This window comes from Ambystoma mexicanum, chromosome 10, assembly GCF_040938575.1.
Source record: "Ambystoma mexicanum isolate Mex_15411 chromosome 10, UKY_AmexF1_1, whole genome shotgun sequence".
NCBI lineage: Eukaryota > Metazoa > Chordata > Amphibia > Caudata > Ambystomatidae > Ambystoma > Ambystoma mexicanum.
The window spans coordinates 1,511,143,400-1,511,162,455 of NC_090932.1; the positions used below are offsets into that span (position 1 = coordinate 1,511,143,400).

The 19,056-nt window shown below is 45.5% G+C and overlaps 1 protein-coding gene across 1 annotated transcript in view; it reads left to right on the plus strand.

The window, feature by feature from the left end:
* DDX55 (DEAD-box helicase 55) overlaps positions 1-19,056 on the plus strand; it is a 345,960-nt gene that overhangs the window by 48,975 nt on the left and 277,929 nt on the right. Inside the window, exons 2-3 of the mRNA XM_069619685.1 lie at positions 5,119-5,169; positions 5,255-5,341. Of these exons, the coding sequence (XP_069475786.1) occupies positions 5,119-5,169; positions 5,255-5,341 (138 nt within the window). The remainder of the gene's footprint in view (positions 1-5,118; positions 5,170-5,254; positions 5,342-19,056) is intronic.

Consider the following 19,056-nt stretch of genomic DNA (forward strand, 5'->3'; position numbering starts at 1 on the left):
TGCCTCTGGATGCACTTCAACAATAGACCATTCCGTTGGTTGCCCACCCCCTTTCTAAAGCCAGTCTACCATTTTGATATTAAATTGTGGGTAGTGGCCCAAGACTCCAAGTGTTCCAGTAGCAAGCATGAAAACATTTTGGAATCCGCGTCCAGAATGGCAATTGGACGGTAGTTCATTGGCTGAGCCCTATCCCCCATTTTTGTAAATGGGAATAATGTGTGCCCTTTGCCAAGAGGGAGGAGACATTTTCCCCTCTTAATAATGTCTCCAAATAGAGTAGACCGGATGTCTGCCCAAACCGTCGGGTTTGCCCTAAAAAGTTGATTTCGTTAATCCATTTGGACCTGGTGTCCTCGAGTTACTAATGGCACCAATTAATTTTTACAAGTCTCTCCTTTGACACCTCTCTCCCAATGTCAACTTTATTTGTATCGCGCTCATACACAGGTGTTTCAGAGCGCGAAACAAATGGAGCATATAGTGCCTCAAAATGGTCAATCCAGTCCTTCTCTGTGACTGCATTCACCAGTCTACCCTGCTGAACCTTACCGGAGGCGTTCGTCAATGACCAAAAGGAGCCTAAGTTTTTATCCACCAGTGCATCTAGCATTTGTCCACCATTTAACTGGAGCCTCTGCATTTTGCACCCTTGCAACCAGTTCTTGTAGGGTTGGTCAAGTTTCTTAATTTGTATAGTTTTTTCCCAGGAAGAGATAGAGGGGTCTTTATTGATGCACCTCCTTCCAGCTCAGTTGTCTTTGTCTAAGGACCAGCTACCTTTTGTACACATGTACATGGGATGACGGTCTAGATGCTGCTTGTCCCTTCCTGGAAATGTTTGGATCAATGACACTGGAAATAAAACATCCGAAATTGTCTGCCATGAGATCTGATTGCAATTCCTGTGTAGTCTGTTCCCCCATCATACTGACAAGTGAATGATTCACTCTAGCGAGCATATTTGTTGACCATTTAAGACGATTGCCCTGGGTATTAAGATTGGCCGAGCACCCCCCGGCCCCACCAACAAAAAGGTCTTAGATGTTCCAATTGTCACCAGGTCAAATTCAGCAGTTAAGATTGAATGATCGCTGCATATCGTTTTAATGACTTCAAAAAGAGAACAGTTGTCTAACAGCCACTTATCCATAAAGATATTCTATATATTGGCGTGTGGGTGTGGTGGCATTGGCCACAATCAGACTAACTTACTTTGTGTAGCACAATGGGACTTCGTCGCTCCGTTGGACCATGTGGTGGTGGCGGGTGATCTGAACTCTTAACTGTATTTCACTGGGGAGTCTAGTGTCTACCACAAGAAAAAAATAAAAAACCGCTAAATGGAAAGTTATGGGAGGAGTGTTTCACTGGTATGGGTCGTCTTCTGCTAAATGGTACTGTAAAGGTGGATGTTCCAGCAGCCGCAACACGGTGAAACGGGAAGAGTGCCTCTATCATTGATTAAACACCAACCCGTCCATATGTAAAGAGCCAAGGAATCTAATGTGTGTTGCCAAAACTCCAAATCTCAGATCATACCGAGAGATCACTCTAATGTAAGGGGACATTTTAATCTTAGTTAATAGGCCCCCACCTCAAATCCATCAAAGGCTGGCTGCTCCTTAAGACACGTTTCCTGTAACAGCAGAAGAGTGTGGTTTTTAAATAAAGCAGATAGTACACCATTTGTAAATAATTAAGTATGACGTTGCGAGTTAAATGAAGGTATCGAAATAGAGGTAGGAGGAAAATCACAGTGCACCTCTTTTGACTCAATTAGTGGCCAAAGGTCTAGGGCCTAATCTGTGAAAATAGCCATGACATGTCCCGGCTTTCCTCTGAGGCCAATATTTAATTTTTTAAGGCAAGAATGTGGTCATCCAGCGAACCCTGCCCGGGATGAGGTGGATGATTTTCACCCCCGCCCTGTCCATTCCTCTGCGAACTCTCTTGGTCAGATTTGATAAGATATGACAGGAAGTCATACCCCAAACACCGCAGACTGTCCCGTTCCTTTATCGAAGTATCCATCACTAATTTGGATTTTAGGATGATCACTGCGCAATCAAGTCTTGCCCGATCCGGGAAGAACACTATTTCAACATCTCATCTCTTAAGTGAAGCCAATATAGATACCCCTCTGTAAAGTGACAGGAGATTTAAATGATTCAGCACTGACCCGCAAGGTTCCGGAATTACGCTTTCAACGGCAAATGCCAGAGATAAATTTTGAGGATTTTGTTATTTAGAGAGGACCCATATGGCCAGTGGGCCCACTGGGCCACAGTTTTGTTCACTCGCTGACGGAGTAGAGACATAAGGTTGGTGTTGATTAATGGAAGCATCAGGGGCAGCCCCTGTAGGGTGGCCCACGCCAAGATTTACATGTGTTGAAAAAGGCTGAGGCGGAGTATTAATCGGCTCAGTTGCCAAAGGTGCCTGAACAAATTAAGAAGATATAGTAGGCTGACTTGCATCCTCTGCTGCAGCCAGGCCTTATGTCTAATGTTCCCCAGTTTCCAACTGTCACAGACTGGATCACATTAAGGTCTGGGCCTGAGGCTCCTTTAGCACCCACCAAGTCAATCTGGGAGAATGCTTCCTTGACTGCTGGCCTTGACAATAACAATTTGAAGAAACTTCTTGCGCCTTGATTTTTCTACGATTTACTCAACAGGTTTTTTGTTTACTTCAATACAGCAGCTTGCGTTCTTTTAACCCCTTAAGTGCCAAGGACGAGCTATCTTGTCCTTTTTGGCACTGCAGTTTGTGCGATCGCTGCAAAGCAGCGATCACACGAAACTAAAATTCAACCCCCGGGCTATGCGAGGAGGAGGTTCCACCTCATGGCCCGTGGGGTTGGAGTTCCTTCAGTTTCACGTCAACGTTCGTAATGCAAGCTGATGTGAAACTGAAAGTAAATTTCACTGTGGCACCCATTTTTGGCTGCTGCGGTGAAAAGAGAAGGTGAGTTCCCCTCCCCCTTTCCCTCGATCTCTGGCAGTATTGTGCCGTTGATATCGAGGGAGGTGTCGTTGGAAAGGGGAGAGTCACCTTATTTGAAGCATTGCTGGGCTCGGATCGCTCAATCCGCGCACGGCAATGCCACTAGACCACCAGGGTTCTGTTTTTGAAGTGGGGGGGGGGGGGTAATGGGGCTGCTTACTATGTAAGTGGCCCTCTTCCCCCCATGGCCCCAGAAGGGTGGGGCAGCACATTTTTCCCACCCTGGGGGCAGATGGGCACAGTAATGGTGGTGTGGGTTGGAGTGGGCCATCTGCGGAGGTATTTTGGTGGGCTGGGTCGGGTTCACTCCTGTCAACACAATGTTCATAGCGACTTCAGGCCATGCCCCTTTTTTGTTAACATCCCTCTACCGGGTTCGCTTTTGCCAACTTTTACGACACACAGTTCATGCGCTAATTTCACCAAGCGGGATCCATCTCCCTTTCCTTCACAATCATCTGTAGGTCAAAGACTTTCAATGGTACAGAGGATTTTACAAGACCCCTGTATGACCACTTTGACCTCTCTTGCCTCTTCCCAATGCCCTCTGGTTATGGTAGTTTCTATCATTGGGTAATCGGCCAGAGTTTTCTGCGTGAGCACCCACATGGTGTCGGATTCCTCTGTTGCTGGTTTTCCCCTTTTCATCACTCGCTCTTTTAAGCCTTTCACAGTTCAAATTAGCGGTTTGATACTTTTCGTTCAACGCAGTTTGGTTTCTCATTGGTTCTCCCCTCAACTCACCGGTTGTGATGAACTGCTTGGCTTTCTCCTCATTGGAGTCAAGGGGGTTACCTCTGAGACAAGCTTCTCTCCCCGGCTTGGTAATCAGCAGAGAAGGGTCTTGTGTACCGTTGACATTTGTTGCAACATGCCCTGGTTATTGTTTGCGGTCTTATGTTCCCGCCTTCTGGGGTTTCACTGGCCTTGATCAGAAAGGGCAAGGTCGCTTCTCTCTTTGTCCCCCTATCGGTATGCGTCGTCTTTCTCCTCCTCTTGAAATGCTGTGCTGAGTTAGCTCTCATGTTGTGCGGTCTGCCTTGCTCATCCTGTGCTCTTGTGTTCCACCTTTTATCCCTGTGGGGAAGGGAAAGGGCTGTCCGGTGTGTGCGATTCTGATCAATTGCCTGACTTTGCCTGATCCTTGTATTGAGACATGTCGGGTAAACGGCTCTGGTGTTAGTCTGTTGTCTTTCGTGTCAGAAGAGGGGGGGGCAGTGTTTTGCAATATCCTACATTGTAGGATGGGGAAAAGATATTGAAGGAGATTGCGCGTCTCACCCGTTGGCCTCCCACTCCCCAAGGACCCCTCCATCCAGGTGATCCAGCCTCACTGGTCCGCCCCCAGGAACTGGATCCAATAGCGATGGCTGGCTGTGTCCTGTCAACCAACATGACAGATCCCCTGCTACTAGCCAGGGAGACACCTTCAGGTTTCTCACAGTATGTATAAAAATGAGGTGGCGACTGACCTTTGTGTGACTGGCCAGTAGTGAACAACTTAAATATGTGAGCCCTGCTCTATGGTGTCATTTGGGTTGTTTCTCGTAGCAACCTTTTAGAAGTACTTCATAGTAAGTGTTTTCAGGCTTTGAGAATTTTAAAAGGGAATATGATGAGCATATAAATCATACAAGATACAAAGTGCAAAAAGAGGACCGCAGTTAAAGATATGCAACTTACTATTATTGTGGCTGTTCAAACGGCATGAGACCGAGCATATGTCGAACATGCTATGGCGATATCCCTGAAGAGTGGTTCATTGTGGAAGTAGAAGTGTGTGTCTAGTGATGCATGGGACTTGCACACGGTAATCCCCTTAATTTTTTAAAACACTCTAGATTTCTTTTAAAAACTAATTGCATGTAAAGAAATATTTTCTTCAGTAAAGTGACAAAATGAGTACAGGTCGGTAAGATATTTTTGTCAAAAAATATAGTAGTACAGAACAGATTCAGTGGAAACTAGTGTTAGGAAGGTTAGTAGATGAACTAAAGTTGTATTTACTGCTTTATGTGAAATAATCTTTATTCACAAGATGTTTTGTTTTGTACTACCTGTTCCATTGCGATAGTATCTGTATTAATATAGTGTTCCTTTGTCATTCAGTCTGCAACGATTCCCTTGTTTATGAGAAATAAAGACATTGCAGCAGAAGCAGTAAGTATATATTTGAAGTAGATGATACTGTTCATATTCTGGGCTGTTCATTGAACAAAACTGAATCCTATAATTGACTTTCTAGGTAACAGGCAGTGGCAAAACATTAGCTTTTGTCATTCCACTTATAGAAATTTTACTACGGCGGGAAGAAAAGTTAAAGAAAATGCAGGTAAGGGCAACATGTCTATTAAATGTTTTTTAAAGAAAACAACTTGTTGTGGAAGACGAGCATATCTTAGTTATGTTCAGCTTCTTTCATGCTAAACATTATTAGTGCATTATCAATTCGGTGTTCCTCAGTGACTTACTCTGGACCATTGGGATCTAAAATCGTTTTGGGAAACTGATTGTGCTTTGCTTATTTAAATTGATTAAGTGGATTGGGTGTTTAACATGGGTCATGTGGCTAAAGCCAAGAAATGACCAGCAACCATGAATCCATGCCGACTTTCTGCAGTGACGGGTAATTTTGCTCTTTGAGGTCTAACAAGGATTCACACAATTGAAGTGAGGACTTGTCTTTCTAATGAGCGCCCAAAGTGAAAAGAAAGAACTTGTTTCTTCTCAACACTTGTGAATACCTAGTGTACAGACAAAGGCAGGTCCTCATTAGGCTAAGTGTGTATGCACGCGTGTGACACCATGTTGTGGCAAAATGTACTATTTGCTACGCGGATTCTGGGGATATATGTTAATTCATTTCACATATAGACATATACCCAAAATATAGGCTTGCACAGCATTATTTTCACCCTGTCTATTAGAAGCTGTGTCCAGACGTATAGAATGCCAGTACATATTGTGACAAAGTCCCCTATCTAGCAGTGAGGAAACGTGGTTAGGTTACCAAGCGGGCTGGATGAATTCGTGATCTAGTGGATGATTGGCCCATAGGATGGTATGGGGAAGTTCCCCTGGTGATCTACACCTAGAGCCCACCCCTAATTAGAGGACGGTCACATGAGGCCATTTAAGGAAACTGTGCCATTAAGGGAAATGGCACATTAACCTGGTCAGCTGAAACAATAATGAATCTGTGAGACAATTACTTTGTATGTTCGTGGAGCAGCAGAATGTGTACACACTGTCCCTTTAAGAGAATTGAATGATGCAATCAGAGGAAAGCATATAGCAAAGGATTTAAATGTCTTTAGCGCCAGTAGAAAACACGTTTCAGACAAGTGACATGCCATTTTCTCACATTTGTGTAGTATGTGTGCTTAAAGATCAGAGGGGCACTACACTTGCCATTACAAATCACGCAGTGCATCTGATTCAGAAATAGATTCTGCATTAATTTCCCGGCAGCAAGACCTTAGAGATCTTACACGTGATTTTCCTTTACTCCTACTCAATCGTCACTCCTGTTGAATGTGAGCCCGGACTCCATGCCATATGCAAACAAAAGGAGCACCCTGGACAATCTTGAGCATCAATATCCCCACCACTGGTGAAAGTAAAATCCAAGATGGTGGCTAAGCTTTTTAAAGCATACATCCACCCTACAGTTCCAAAAAAACATGGATGAATCATTTAAGTACACTTAATCACTGCCCCTCCCTCATTCACGACAACAGGTGCATACCCAGGGAAAGGTTCTCAAAGCTATATCAACAGTGTGAGTGTTTGTAGTAGCAGCTGGTGGCAGAAGAATTATGGATCGAGTTGGTGAGCGACAAAGGGGATTGGAGAAAGAGTTGAGAAGTGGATGTTCGAGGCGATGGGAGCCAGGAGAAGGTTAGTTTGAAGCATCAGGAGTTTTGAGGAAAATATCAGGATGACCTACAGGATGCTAGCAATGAACAAAGTTGTCCTGCATTTCCTCTCTCTTCCCATTAACTTCACTGACTCTCCTATCTTTCAGATCCGCCAGTGAACCTAGACACCATGCAAAAGGCACAGTAAAAAGATCAGTAGCATAATATAACGCAACAGTTACAGCATGAGCTACATCAGGCCACGTGTCACTCATATGGAATGGGTACAACACATCCCACAGCAGGGCAAGCTTTACTCAGACAGAACAGGTATAGGCCACAGCAGGATTCCCACAAACGGAATGGACATAACAAGGGCCGCAGCAATGGAAGTTTTACTGTCACAGAACAGGTACTGCATGGCCACAACAGTGCAAGCCTTACTTACACAGTGAGTGTTGAAGCATAGGCCACAGCAGGGTAAGTTTCACTCATATGGAATGGATACAGCACAGCCCACAATAGGGCAGGATTTACTTAGAAAGAATGGGTGCATCATGGGCCACAGCAGTGCACGCTTTACTTATGCAGTGCTTCTGCATGGGCCACAGCAGGTCAAGCATCACTCATACGGAATGAGTACTGCAAGGGCCACAGCAGGGCAAGGTTCCCTCACAACGAATATATACAGCTTGGGCTCAGCAGGGAAAGCTTCTCTCACACAGAACAGGTACGACATGAGCCCCAACAGTGCAAGCTTCACTAACACAGAACAGGTAGGGCATGGGTGACAACAGGACAAGTATGCTTAACACGGAATTGGTATAGCAAGGGCCCCAGCAGGGCAAGCTTTAACTCTCATGGAACGGGTACAGCATCGGTAGGCTTTCTGATTTTTGGTAAAACCCAAAAAAGCCCAGCAAAAGTCCCTTGAGACTGTTTTCTTTCTCCTCAGGAGAATCCAGAAAACTCTGGTTTCAGTTGAGCTCTATGTGCGAGTGTTAAGCTCCTTTAATCTCTTGCCAGTCTCTCTGCAGCACACATTGGCACCTTTCTTTTCTCTCATTCCGGTGAAAGAGCCCTCCTTTAATAGGCCTGACCTGTCTAATCTGTCTGGAGTAGAGCAAGTGGCAGCTGCCTCTCAGCTTTAAAAGGAAAGCCATGTGCAGCTACATGTACGAGGCTTGTCTGAGGCCACGGTCACCTCCCTGCCTCCTGTGGCTCTCTAGAGCAACTGCACCCAGCAGCCTATCAGAAGCTGCAGGCCCCTTTAATTGCTGCTTCGTACTACCTTTCTTCATGGAGAGTTTTTGAATTGGGAGCGATTTATAAATCATGCCTCATTTCAGGGACCATTGTTTTGGACAAGATGCTCCTAACCTTTCCGTGTGAAGAAATGCAAATGGGAATTTAATTCTGAAAGCACACAGAAAGCACAGGTTAGTTGCCTTATTGTGCACCCTCCTCCAGGCCAATATCACACAGAGCAGTTTTAGAGTAAATGTTATTTTCAGAGGTTCGTATTGAATACCAAAAAGCGTTTATTTTTGGTAGAATGTAATCTTTTCATCACATCTAGGTCAACCCTGCATTTGTAAAACACTGGAACGCTAACAAGTAATCCTTTCACACATTGCAGTTTGTTATAAGCCTTGAAAATACATTTTTAAAACCCAAATGCCATTTTCTTGTCTTTTGCCGAATTGCATTCTGGTATTTATAGTCTCCAAGTCAAGATGGCGGGAATAATGCCACAATTGTACACTTTTCGCCTAACATAGTTCTATAAGGATTGATATATGTATATATTTTTTTTAAACCACTTTTTTAAAGTATGGTTGCATATGAGCAGCATAACTTTGATGCTTATATATTATGGAGTTACAGAATACCACTTGATGCCTCATAACATTCCACCCCATCCCCCTGTTACATCCACACCCCTTGTACCCGCCATCCCTGGCAAGCATTCAACCTACTGAAAGGCCTGTAGGAACTGTGCCACTTGCCGTGGTTTATATACTTGTATGGGAAACTCCAGTCCATATTTCAGGATCGGGGATTAGATCTCAGTAAATCAGTGTAAAACCCTCTCCTTGGCTGCCGTGACCTTTTCTGCCACTAGGCTGTCCCATGCTTTGGTCCACCACTGGGAAATGCGAGTTCCCTCCTGAGGCCTTTCAGGCCCGGGCGAGGGAAACCTTCGCCAACCAGAAGGAGATGAGGGATTAGGTTGGCCTTCATCCCCAATTTTGGGTATATATCAAGTGCGAGGACCCTGAGCAGCATAACCTCGAGCTCTAGCCAGCGGTTGAACCTGGGTCCTCCTTTTCAACACCTTTCCCCAGAAGGACTGCGCCCATGGACATTCCCACCACAAATGGAAGAATGTTCCCATTGCTCGACAACTCCTCCAGCAAGACAGGTACATAGAGTTCTTGATCTTATGGAGCCTGACCGGTGGGGAGGGGGAGGGGGAGTAGTACCAGCGGCACATCAGTTTAAAGGTTTATTCCATGTTGGTCACGCATTTCGATGAGGATTAATTACGCGACCAAATGTTCACCCAGCTCTGGTTGTCCATGGGGCGGCCCAAGTCTGCTTCCCACTACGACATATACCCAGGTTGCAGTGACCACATATCAGGCTGCAGGGGTTTGTAGAGCTTAGATATGTACTCCCCTCAGCCCTGCAGTCCTCGCTCCAGGCGGGCAATTGTGCTGCTGCATGGTAATTTCATTTCATGGTAAATCCAGGCCTCCCATGCCCCCCCAAGTGTCCGCTGCCCATCATTACCTGTTTGGGAATTCTAGGCTTTTTTCCCAGCCAAATGAATCAGAGGACCTTTTGTTGTAAATGCATTGGGGGTTGCCGTGGGAGCTCCACCGGGAGCACCGCATAGTGATAGAGGAACCTTGGTAGGATGTTCATTTTGCATGCTTTAATATGTCCCATTAATGAGATTTCATGAGTTCTCCAACTATCTAGGTCTAGAGGTTTGGGAAATGTGTGTATAGTTCCTTCGGTCGCGATAGAATCTAGCCACCTAGGTATTTTATTGCTTTTTTATTTTCCCGTTTAATTGGACAACACAGGCAGATGGCAGCAATATCCTCCTCCATCAGGCCAACCTCTAGCGCTCTGGATTTGTGATAGTTGGCGGCAAAGCCATCTGTGCGCTCAAAGGATTCCAGTTCTATAAGGGAGTACCTGAAGGACGATTGGACCTTTGCAAGGGATAACATAAAGTCATCAGCATATGATGACCGCTTGAATTGTTTATGCCCTACCATTACACCTTCGTTGGCTAGGTTGGCTCTGACCCGTTTAGCGAAAGGCTTAATTATTAGGGCAAAAATTAATAGAGAACGGGGGCACCGCTGTCTCGTTCTGCACATAAGGCATATGGTCCTTTATGGTCTTTGGTTTACCAATAGCGATGTCTTGGGTGGGTTATAATTGGGTCCATGGTTCAAAAGGATTGCCCTAAGCGGAACACCTCTAGGGTTAGTTTCATAAAGGACCAGTCATCTTTATCAAAAGCTTTAGTGGCATCCAACACCAAGAGAGCCATTTTACCATAGTCCATTGCCACGATTTCCACCAGGACTAGAGCCCGAAACTAATCCGGTCTGAAACACGTCAATCATCCTGGGCATCACCATAGTCCGCCTGTTAGCCAGGACTTTGTAATAGATATTTGCGTCAATGTTTAACAACCAGGTTATAGTAGGAGGTGGAGTGGTCTTTATCCAGCTTTAACAGGAGGATGGTTGGGGATTTTTCCATGAATTGTCGCCCTACTGGTCTGTCGGAAGGAATTAAACAAGGAGGTCAGGGGTTTCAGGAGTTGTGCCCAGAACATTCTATAAAACTGTGGCATAAAGCTATCAGGGCTAGGGGCTCTTGCTTTCAGGGATTTAATTACTGAGTCTACTTCCTCCATTGTGATGGGAAGGTCCCAATGTATCTCTCTCCGAGTCAGTAAGGTGGGGAAGGGTAGCCTTTTCTATGTTATAGCTTTTGCTCCACCACAGAGCGGGGTGTGACCGACATAGTCTTGCATAGGTGCTCCACTGCTAGCCGTTATTTTCGCTAACTTCCTAACCAGGAACTTGTTTGCTTTATTCCCTTTGGTGTAATATCCTTGTTTTGTTGTGATTAAGGCCTGGGCCGTTTGTTCCTCCAGGTGCGCCTCAAGCTTATTGCGGTCAATTTGTAGCTTTCTATGTGCTTTCGGGGACCACCCCTTTCTATGTAACTGCTCTGCTGCTGCGACCTCGCCCTACAAGTCGGAGTTCACCAATGCTCGCCGTTTGTGATAGATCACCCCCCTGGGCTATGAGTTTCCCTCTAATTACTGTTTTCATTGAGTCCCATACTGTTGCTATCAATGTGGGTCCCTCTTTGTTTTCACAGAAGAAATTCCTAATGGCCTGCGCAATATTGTTGTGAAGGGCAATACCATTGAGGCTAGGGTCGTATAGTTTCCAGGAGGACCTTGGAGGAGGGGATGGGTGATATATCTGGATCGTTAGTAGGATTGGCGCGTGGTCTGAGTAACTCTTGTCCCTAAGGCTATGCTGTCTACGTACAGCATCAACTGGGGGGTGGCCAATAACCAATCAATGTGTGACAGGTGCGGTGTATGTGCGAGAAGTATGAGTAGTCTTGCTACCCATGGTGCAGAAACCTCCAGATATCTACCACCCACAGTGTTTCAAATAGGCTTAGTATCCCTACTGATCTTGAAGTTTCTTGTCGTTGGCGGGTGGGATCTGGCTCTCTTCCCTCCCGATCACCCCATCACTGCCACCACCATTTGCCTGCTGCCATCTGGCATATCCTGTACTCTGCACTGTCCCACCAGTGCATATGGTGAATTACACCAAACCACCCCAAACGCACCCCTTTTCTTGCTCTACACTGAGCTAACATCATGGAAAATGGAAGACATCTCGCTCCCTGTCAGTTCGATGGTGCGCCTTTTTATTGTGTTTTTTCTTATTTCCTTTTGTGTGAAGTGTCGGCCGTGTACTTTGCGTGGACCTTTATTCTTTCGGGGTAAAAAAAAAAACGAGGGCGTGGTACTCCGTTGTGTGTTTGGGGAGCTAATTGTGCTCTGAATTATTGACTCGGGTGGCAGGCTGTTATCAATTACTATGACTCGCCAAACATTTTATTATTGCCCAATACAGTATTTATTTACCGCCTGAAGCTGCTTTGTACACATATTGGTAATCTGCTAAATGCTTTTCTTGCACAAGACAGAAATCCAAAACCCTTTAAAAGAAAAATTTCCCGGGTAGTTCCTATCCAGGATTGAGCATTAAGTCTTTTTTTTCGTATACTGGCCATTTTAATTGTGATTTTGCATTCTAAATGCGGGAGCTGGGAGCAGAGGTGAAGGAGTAGTCTGCAGCCAGTCCTCATCATTGTCTTACAGGAAGCAGTTTAAAACCGAAATACACCGCAAAGCGGTGAGCGGAGCTGGGAGCAGAGGCGAAGGAGCAGTCTGCAGTGTGCAGCCAGTCCTCATCGTTGTCTTACAGGAAGCAGTTTAAAAACCCAAATACACCGCGAAGCGGTGAGCAGAGCTGGGAGCAGAGGTGAAGGAGCAGTCTGCAGCAGTCCGCTGCAGACCCACGGCAGAACCCATATGGAGCCTGAAGTACGCTCGAAGGGGAGAACCCAGAAAAAACCAAACGTGCCAAACACATCCTCCCCATGCAACAGATCCCCCTGCCCGTCCACTCCACAACCAGTCAGCGAGGTGGAAGAGATGCGCTCATTCAATAACAATGGAGGAAGGAATTTGCAGGGCTCAGGATCGAGCCGAACCGCGCCTAAGCATAAGAAAGAATCGAGCGGCACAAACCTGCCTAATTTCAAAAACAATGAAAACACAAAAGGAGAAACAGACCTTATCGGGGCTTCCGCCGAGAGGGTACCAGCAACATCGGGAGCAGCAGAACCAACTCTGTCGAAACCGCTGTTGACGCTGCTCCCACCGCCGACTTTGCTGGTCCTGGCGGGAGCAGGAGGCGTGGCTGGCCTGCTCGAGAGAAGTGAAGGTGAAGCGAGCAGCCTACCCCTCCCCGCCGTGTACAGTGCTGTGCCCAAGACCGACACCCCGGGATGAAATGGGTCGGTGAGTACCGCCGGCGAAGAGATGACAATCGAGGGATTGCCCTCGGCACCCCCTATATCAGCAAGCAGTCCGCTCGAAGCCCTTGTGGCGGGAGTACTCACGGGACAGGGCGGACTGCGAGCGGAGAAGAGGGGCGGCAACCAGCTGGTAATGAAGCTGAGATACCGATCCAGGAAAACGCCCTCCGCCCAAAGTCCCGGGCGGACACAGAAGCGCGCACGACACCGACCGCCACACCTGAAGAGGACGAATTACTGGACATCGGGCCTCGCCACCCTCCACCAGCAGCAGGGAAGGCGGGGAGAGAGGTGAGCCCCGATTCACCCTGCCTCCATCAGGAGATCACACATGGCCCACAGGATGGCCGCCGACAGAATCAAAGTTTGGAATTAACAGGGGCACAGGGGCAGAAAAGAACCCCCACCATCGAAAACCCCCAATCCACAATGAAAATAAAGGCCATGTTCCACCGCCCAAAAAAGACAAGCATGGGAAACGCACCACACCCTACGACTGAGAAGCAATGTGGGAAAAAACCTGAGACGCAGAATAAGGAATGTGATACGATCGGGTCCGGAACACACTCATCTTCCATCGTATCCATCGAAGAAGATCCCAATTCCACGGGAGAGACACCCAACCTCTCGGACATTTCACACAAAGAATCAGAGGAGGAAGAAGGCAAAGAAAACCCAAGAGCACTAAAGGAAAAAAGAACGAAAACGCTAAACCCCAAAAAAAAATCAACAACCAGACACACGAAACAAACCTCGAACAAACCAAAAACTATCCTAAAAGAGAAGAACCTCCTCGAAACCCCTACCAAACCCTCTGCTATCATGTCCCTTGAAGGCCTTCTTTACACAACCGTATAAAAGGCAGCTGACGACAGAGATTGAAATCTCTGATGCAGAAATGCTAGCAGTTGCCCACGATCACCCTCCGGGACCTAAACAAAGGAAAACCGACTCAATTTGGACCACAGCTCCACATGTAAACCATACAAATGACAATCAACGAATCAGCTTGAACAATACAACTTTGGAGCAAGCAACGGAAAACACTGAGTCAACAGAGGCAAGCCTGACAACTGAGGGATATCGTCCCACCAAAACAACAACTAAAGAAGTGGAAGGAATCTCCAAAAAAACAGAAGCATTGACGCATCCGCTACACCCACAGGGAAAAAAACCCGGAAAGGACACGACAAGGGAAGATACCTCCGACATTGAACTCGTAGAAATCGACAAAGAGCTAAGCCCAGTGGTAAGGGCAAAAGAGGGAAGATACGCATGGACCAAGCCCCATCTGACAACCAGCATTTTGAGGACACCGAGGTCAACCGACAAAGACGAAAGAGAGCTCGAACAGGAGGTGGAAGCACCTACATAAAGACTGGCATGAGAAAGAGCAATCCCTGAAGACGAGCAACGTGTACTGCTTGCTAAATCCCCACCAAATACACCTTTGCTGAAAAAAAGACCAGAGAAAACACATACTTCACCGAAAAACCGAAGAATAAGCAACATAGCAGCCGGAATGCAGAGAGTTTCACCAAATAAGAACCCAGACATGATCACAATCATGTCTGCTATGTCAGTTGTACTTGCACCATTCTGCAAACTCTACGAAGCAATAAAAGAAGAAATTTGAGACAACACGGCAATGATGTCTAATATGATTAACAAAATATCGCACGTGGAAAGCTATATAACGGCGATTGAAGATTTGAAATACACACACAAACGACCACAGGAAAACAAAATAGAAGAACTAGAAAAAAAAAATCAAAGACCTAGTGTGCCAAAACAACTTCCAAAAAGCACTGCAGAACCGGGCATCAATTAACGCGCCTCGAAGAGGGCTTGTGGATTACAACTAAAAACGCATCGCCATTGGAAATGAGTGCAGAATAAAACCAAATAAAACCACTGCCACAAAATAACAAAACACAGCAAAAGATAAAATTGGCACTTACGGGCCAAATACTCAAAAAACAGGTATCAACAGCGGAAGAGTTAAAAACACCAGCTACAACACACCTGGAGACTTGTCGGATAACAAATTCTCCCAAAACTACAGAGGAATTTATGGCAGACCCGAATCTAATGAATCTAACGCAACACTAGGAAGACCATAACCTCATTACTAATGAGCCCGATAACACGCCTGCCAAAAAGACCAAAGAAAGAAATGGGACACTCGAGGTCAACATACCCCAAAAAAAAGAGGGCCACCACGAAAAAGCGGAAACAGACAAGTCAGGCAAATGAAGATGGAGAAAAAAACCCAGCTCCAAAGAACAGATGGAGAAGCAGAATTGAGCTTGAACAAACAAAAAGAAAAGAAGAAACTCGCCTATTCAAGCTGGAGCAAAATGGTGAAAGGAAAGACTTTCTCATATTAAACTGACCAACTGTCATTCAGATAATGAAAAACACCCAATCTCTCAAGAATTTTAAAAGAAAAAACATAACTCTGGTAGAGCCGTATCATAGCGGGAGAACGGCGAAAGCATACCTACACGTAAAAGCAGAAAGTATTAATCACATTGAAAAAACAGCCTTCAAAGAAGTGGAGCAAACAGGCTTCCTTCTAACCGAAATAAAAAAGCACAAAACAAAAGATAGCCCGATAAGAAAAATTTCCGAGCAGCAACAAAAAGACAATCATCAGCGAACAGAGAGAGAGACAAAGCATAAAAAGGAAAACCCTAGCCGCTCTAAATCAACCAGAGACTATAGTGCCACAAAGCAGAGAGACACCCACAATTCATACTGCAAAGAATCGCCCGCCAGACCCATAAGCACAAGCAGGGTCAAGACCCCGAGACAACGGGCTGAGAGAGCGGCAAAGGAAAACACACTTAACCATCAAACACGAACATTCAAGTTAGAGCAACAAGACCCAAGGAAAGATAAGGAGCCACTGAATCGACCAGCAATTCTCCAGATGATAAAGAGATTGAAATACCTGAGACATCTAAGATCGGAAGATATCAAGTTAGTGGAACTGTACCATGACGGTAATCAAGCAAAAGCGTACATTCACATCAAAATTAACGGAACGGAAGGAATTGACCAAGCAGCCTGCAAAGAACTGGAACTGATGAGTCTGCGTTTGACAGAAATAAAGAAATCAGAATCACCAGAAAGACGCCGGCCAGCTGGCACTACAAGAAAAGGGGGATTCCACCCGAGTCAAGAAAACCTAAGACACTGCTCATCCCAAAGTCCGATCACCGACGTACAGCCAGGTAAATCAAGACACACATCTTCACTGACTCTAGAGACCCCAAAAGAAAAGAGCAAGACGGCGGACCAGAGGCAGGCGAAGGGGCGTTGGAACTGGTTGACAGCAACGTGGAACAAAAAATCAGATAAATAGCAACGACCAGGGCCAGATTTCGACCTTAACACAACAGTTAAATTCAGAGAGGAACGACCCGAAGAATTTTATCCTAGGATCCTGGAACACCCGGGACCACGCGCACCTAACGGTAGCAGGAGATGTAAACCTGGGCAGCTTCGACATCTTATGCCTACAGGAAACGTGGCTGATGACTAAACCAGCACTGGACGGCTTTACAGTTGTTATTTCACCAGCCGAGAAAGGCCTTCTAGGAAGACTGTCATCTGGCCTACTAATCGCGATAAAAATAGGTTGCGGTTTAACAGAGCCGAGAAATTGGAAAGAAGCCTAGTAGTGGTGTCATCATGGGCCCAACAGGAACCAAAAAAAGGACAAAATCCAAATGTGTTAGCTATAGTCACCTGCTACTGGAACCCCCAGTGTATTTCAACGAAAACATTTTGCGCTAGTATGAGCTCCACGATTGACCAACTCTACGAAGATTTCGAAGACGTCGAAATCATAATCTGCAGGGACCTCAACGCAAACTGTAGCAATCAAAAACCGACAAACCCATCTGACAACCGGTATTCTTTAACATCTGATCAAACAAGAGAGCGCGGGAAGGCCTGGAACGACCTCATCGCTACAAGAAATTTACAAAACTTAGATACGCTGTTCCCCAACCAAACTAACTTACCTACATGGGAACGTGGATCCTCAAGTGCCACCTTAGACTACATAAGCATTTCCACAGGCTTAACGCAAGCGATAAAAACTTTTAGAGTGGAAAGAACACTGGACAGCGATCACAACCTGCTGTCGTGTAATTGGCAGGGTTGGAGACCTACAAAATCCAGGTATCGCCCAATAACAGAGCCAAACAATCAACAAACACGACTGAGACTAACGGAAGCAAACATTCTGAAAATTAAAAACGATTGGGACCAAAAAATCCAGACCAACAATCTAAACAAAATAGACGAAAGACCAGACTACATACCACTGTTAGCCCCCTACAAAAAAACACTAAAAAAAAACGGACGCCTCCATGACCTATCCAAAACATGCCTTTAACAAAGAGGGGGTTGAACAGAGAAAAATGGGACGACGCCTGAAGAAAACGGCTAAAAAAACAAACACCAGCGCGAATTGGCACCAGCAAACAACAAAGGGCGACACAATATCAACTGGATGCAGAGGAGATGATGAAGAGACTTTCGTCTAAAAAATCTAGCAAATTCTGGTCTCTAATAAAAACAACATCCGCGAATCAGACCGCGCCGATGATCAACGCAGTTGCGGAAGAAAAATGGACATCGTACCTAACGAAAGAATTCGAAGACCTGAAGGTTGCAAAAGTAGCGAAAGGTAAAAACCCAATTTCAACCTGGGTGAATCTATCCAACCCGGAAGACATTGCAGACAAAATTAAGAAACTGAAAACATCAAGAGCCCCCGGGCCCGACTAACGTGGAACTCAAGAAATTTCCGAATGAGTGGTCGAACGTAATTAGCGGAATTTTTGCAGAATGCGAGGCTAAACAACATATCCCCGAGTCATGGCTGAAAGCAGTGATCGTACCACTATATAAAAAAGGAGGGCGTGAACATCCATCGATAGAAACATGCTCTGGGAGAAACTACTACTCTGGAACTGCCCACAATCGATACTCGAGCCCATCAAAGCACTACACTCGAACAACACCATAAGAGTGAAATTAAGTCAACACGGTACACTCTTCGAAGGGATCAAGATTTGGTCAAAGAGGGGTCAAACAGGGATGCCCCCTAGCCCCAGCTTTGTTTATTGCCTTCTTGAGCAATCTGCAAGCCTCAGAAGCCGAAATAAGGAGCTTCCGACCAAAACTGGGCAAAACTTTCATCCCCAGACTATTATACGCAGATGACGTGATCTTTATCGATCAAACCAAAGTCGGACTACAGCGCAAATGTCAAACCTAGCTAAATACATCCACACTAACCACCTAGAAATCAACAAAATCGAGAAAGCAACGAATAGAAAAACTAAAAAAATGGTTTGGAACCTTGAAAACAACAAAATTGAAACGGTTGAAAACATCAAATATCTAGGGGTCGAAATTGACAGCTCAGGAACTGACATAGCCATGCAAAAGACGCTGTGGGAAAAGGTTAAAAGGCTGACATCACAAATTAAAGTGATCGATAGAAAATATGGCAAGTTCTCCCTAATGCCCGCAATTAACTTCTGTAAAGGAAAAGCGGTCCCAGTTCTAACGTATGGAACAGAAGTCTCTCTATGCATTCATTCATCAATATGGACAAAACTGGAAGGACTGATATGGAAGTCAGTGCTGGGACTCCCCAAATCCACTGCTATGGCGGCAATCCGAAGAGAACTAGGTCTGGTATCCCTGGCATCCATGGTAGAGCAAAGCGCCATGAGCTTTTTCCGGAAAATAATTCTGCCCGAGTCGCTACCAGCCCTCAAAATCATAAAGGAGGAAATAGAAAGTGGCAAATATGCAGCACTGAATAGATAGCTGGAAAAGAGAAAAGAGAAACTGGAGGAAATAACCTGCACAGAAAAAGAACTGATCGATAACCCAGAACGAATAAAGCAAAAAATGATAACCATGGATTGGATGAACACACTAGAGGCAGCACCAGAGAATAAACTTCTATCACATCTCCCATCTACTT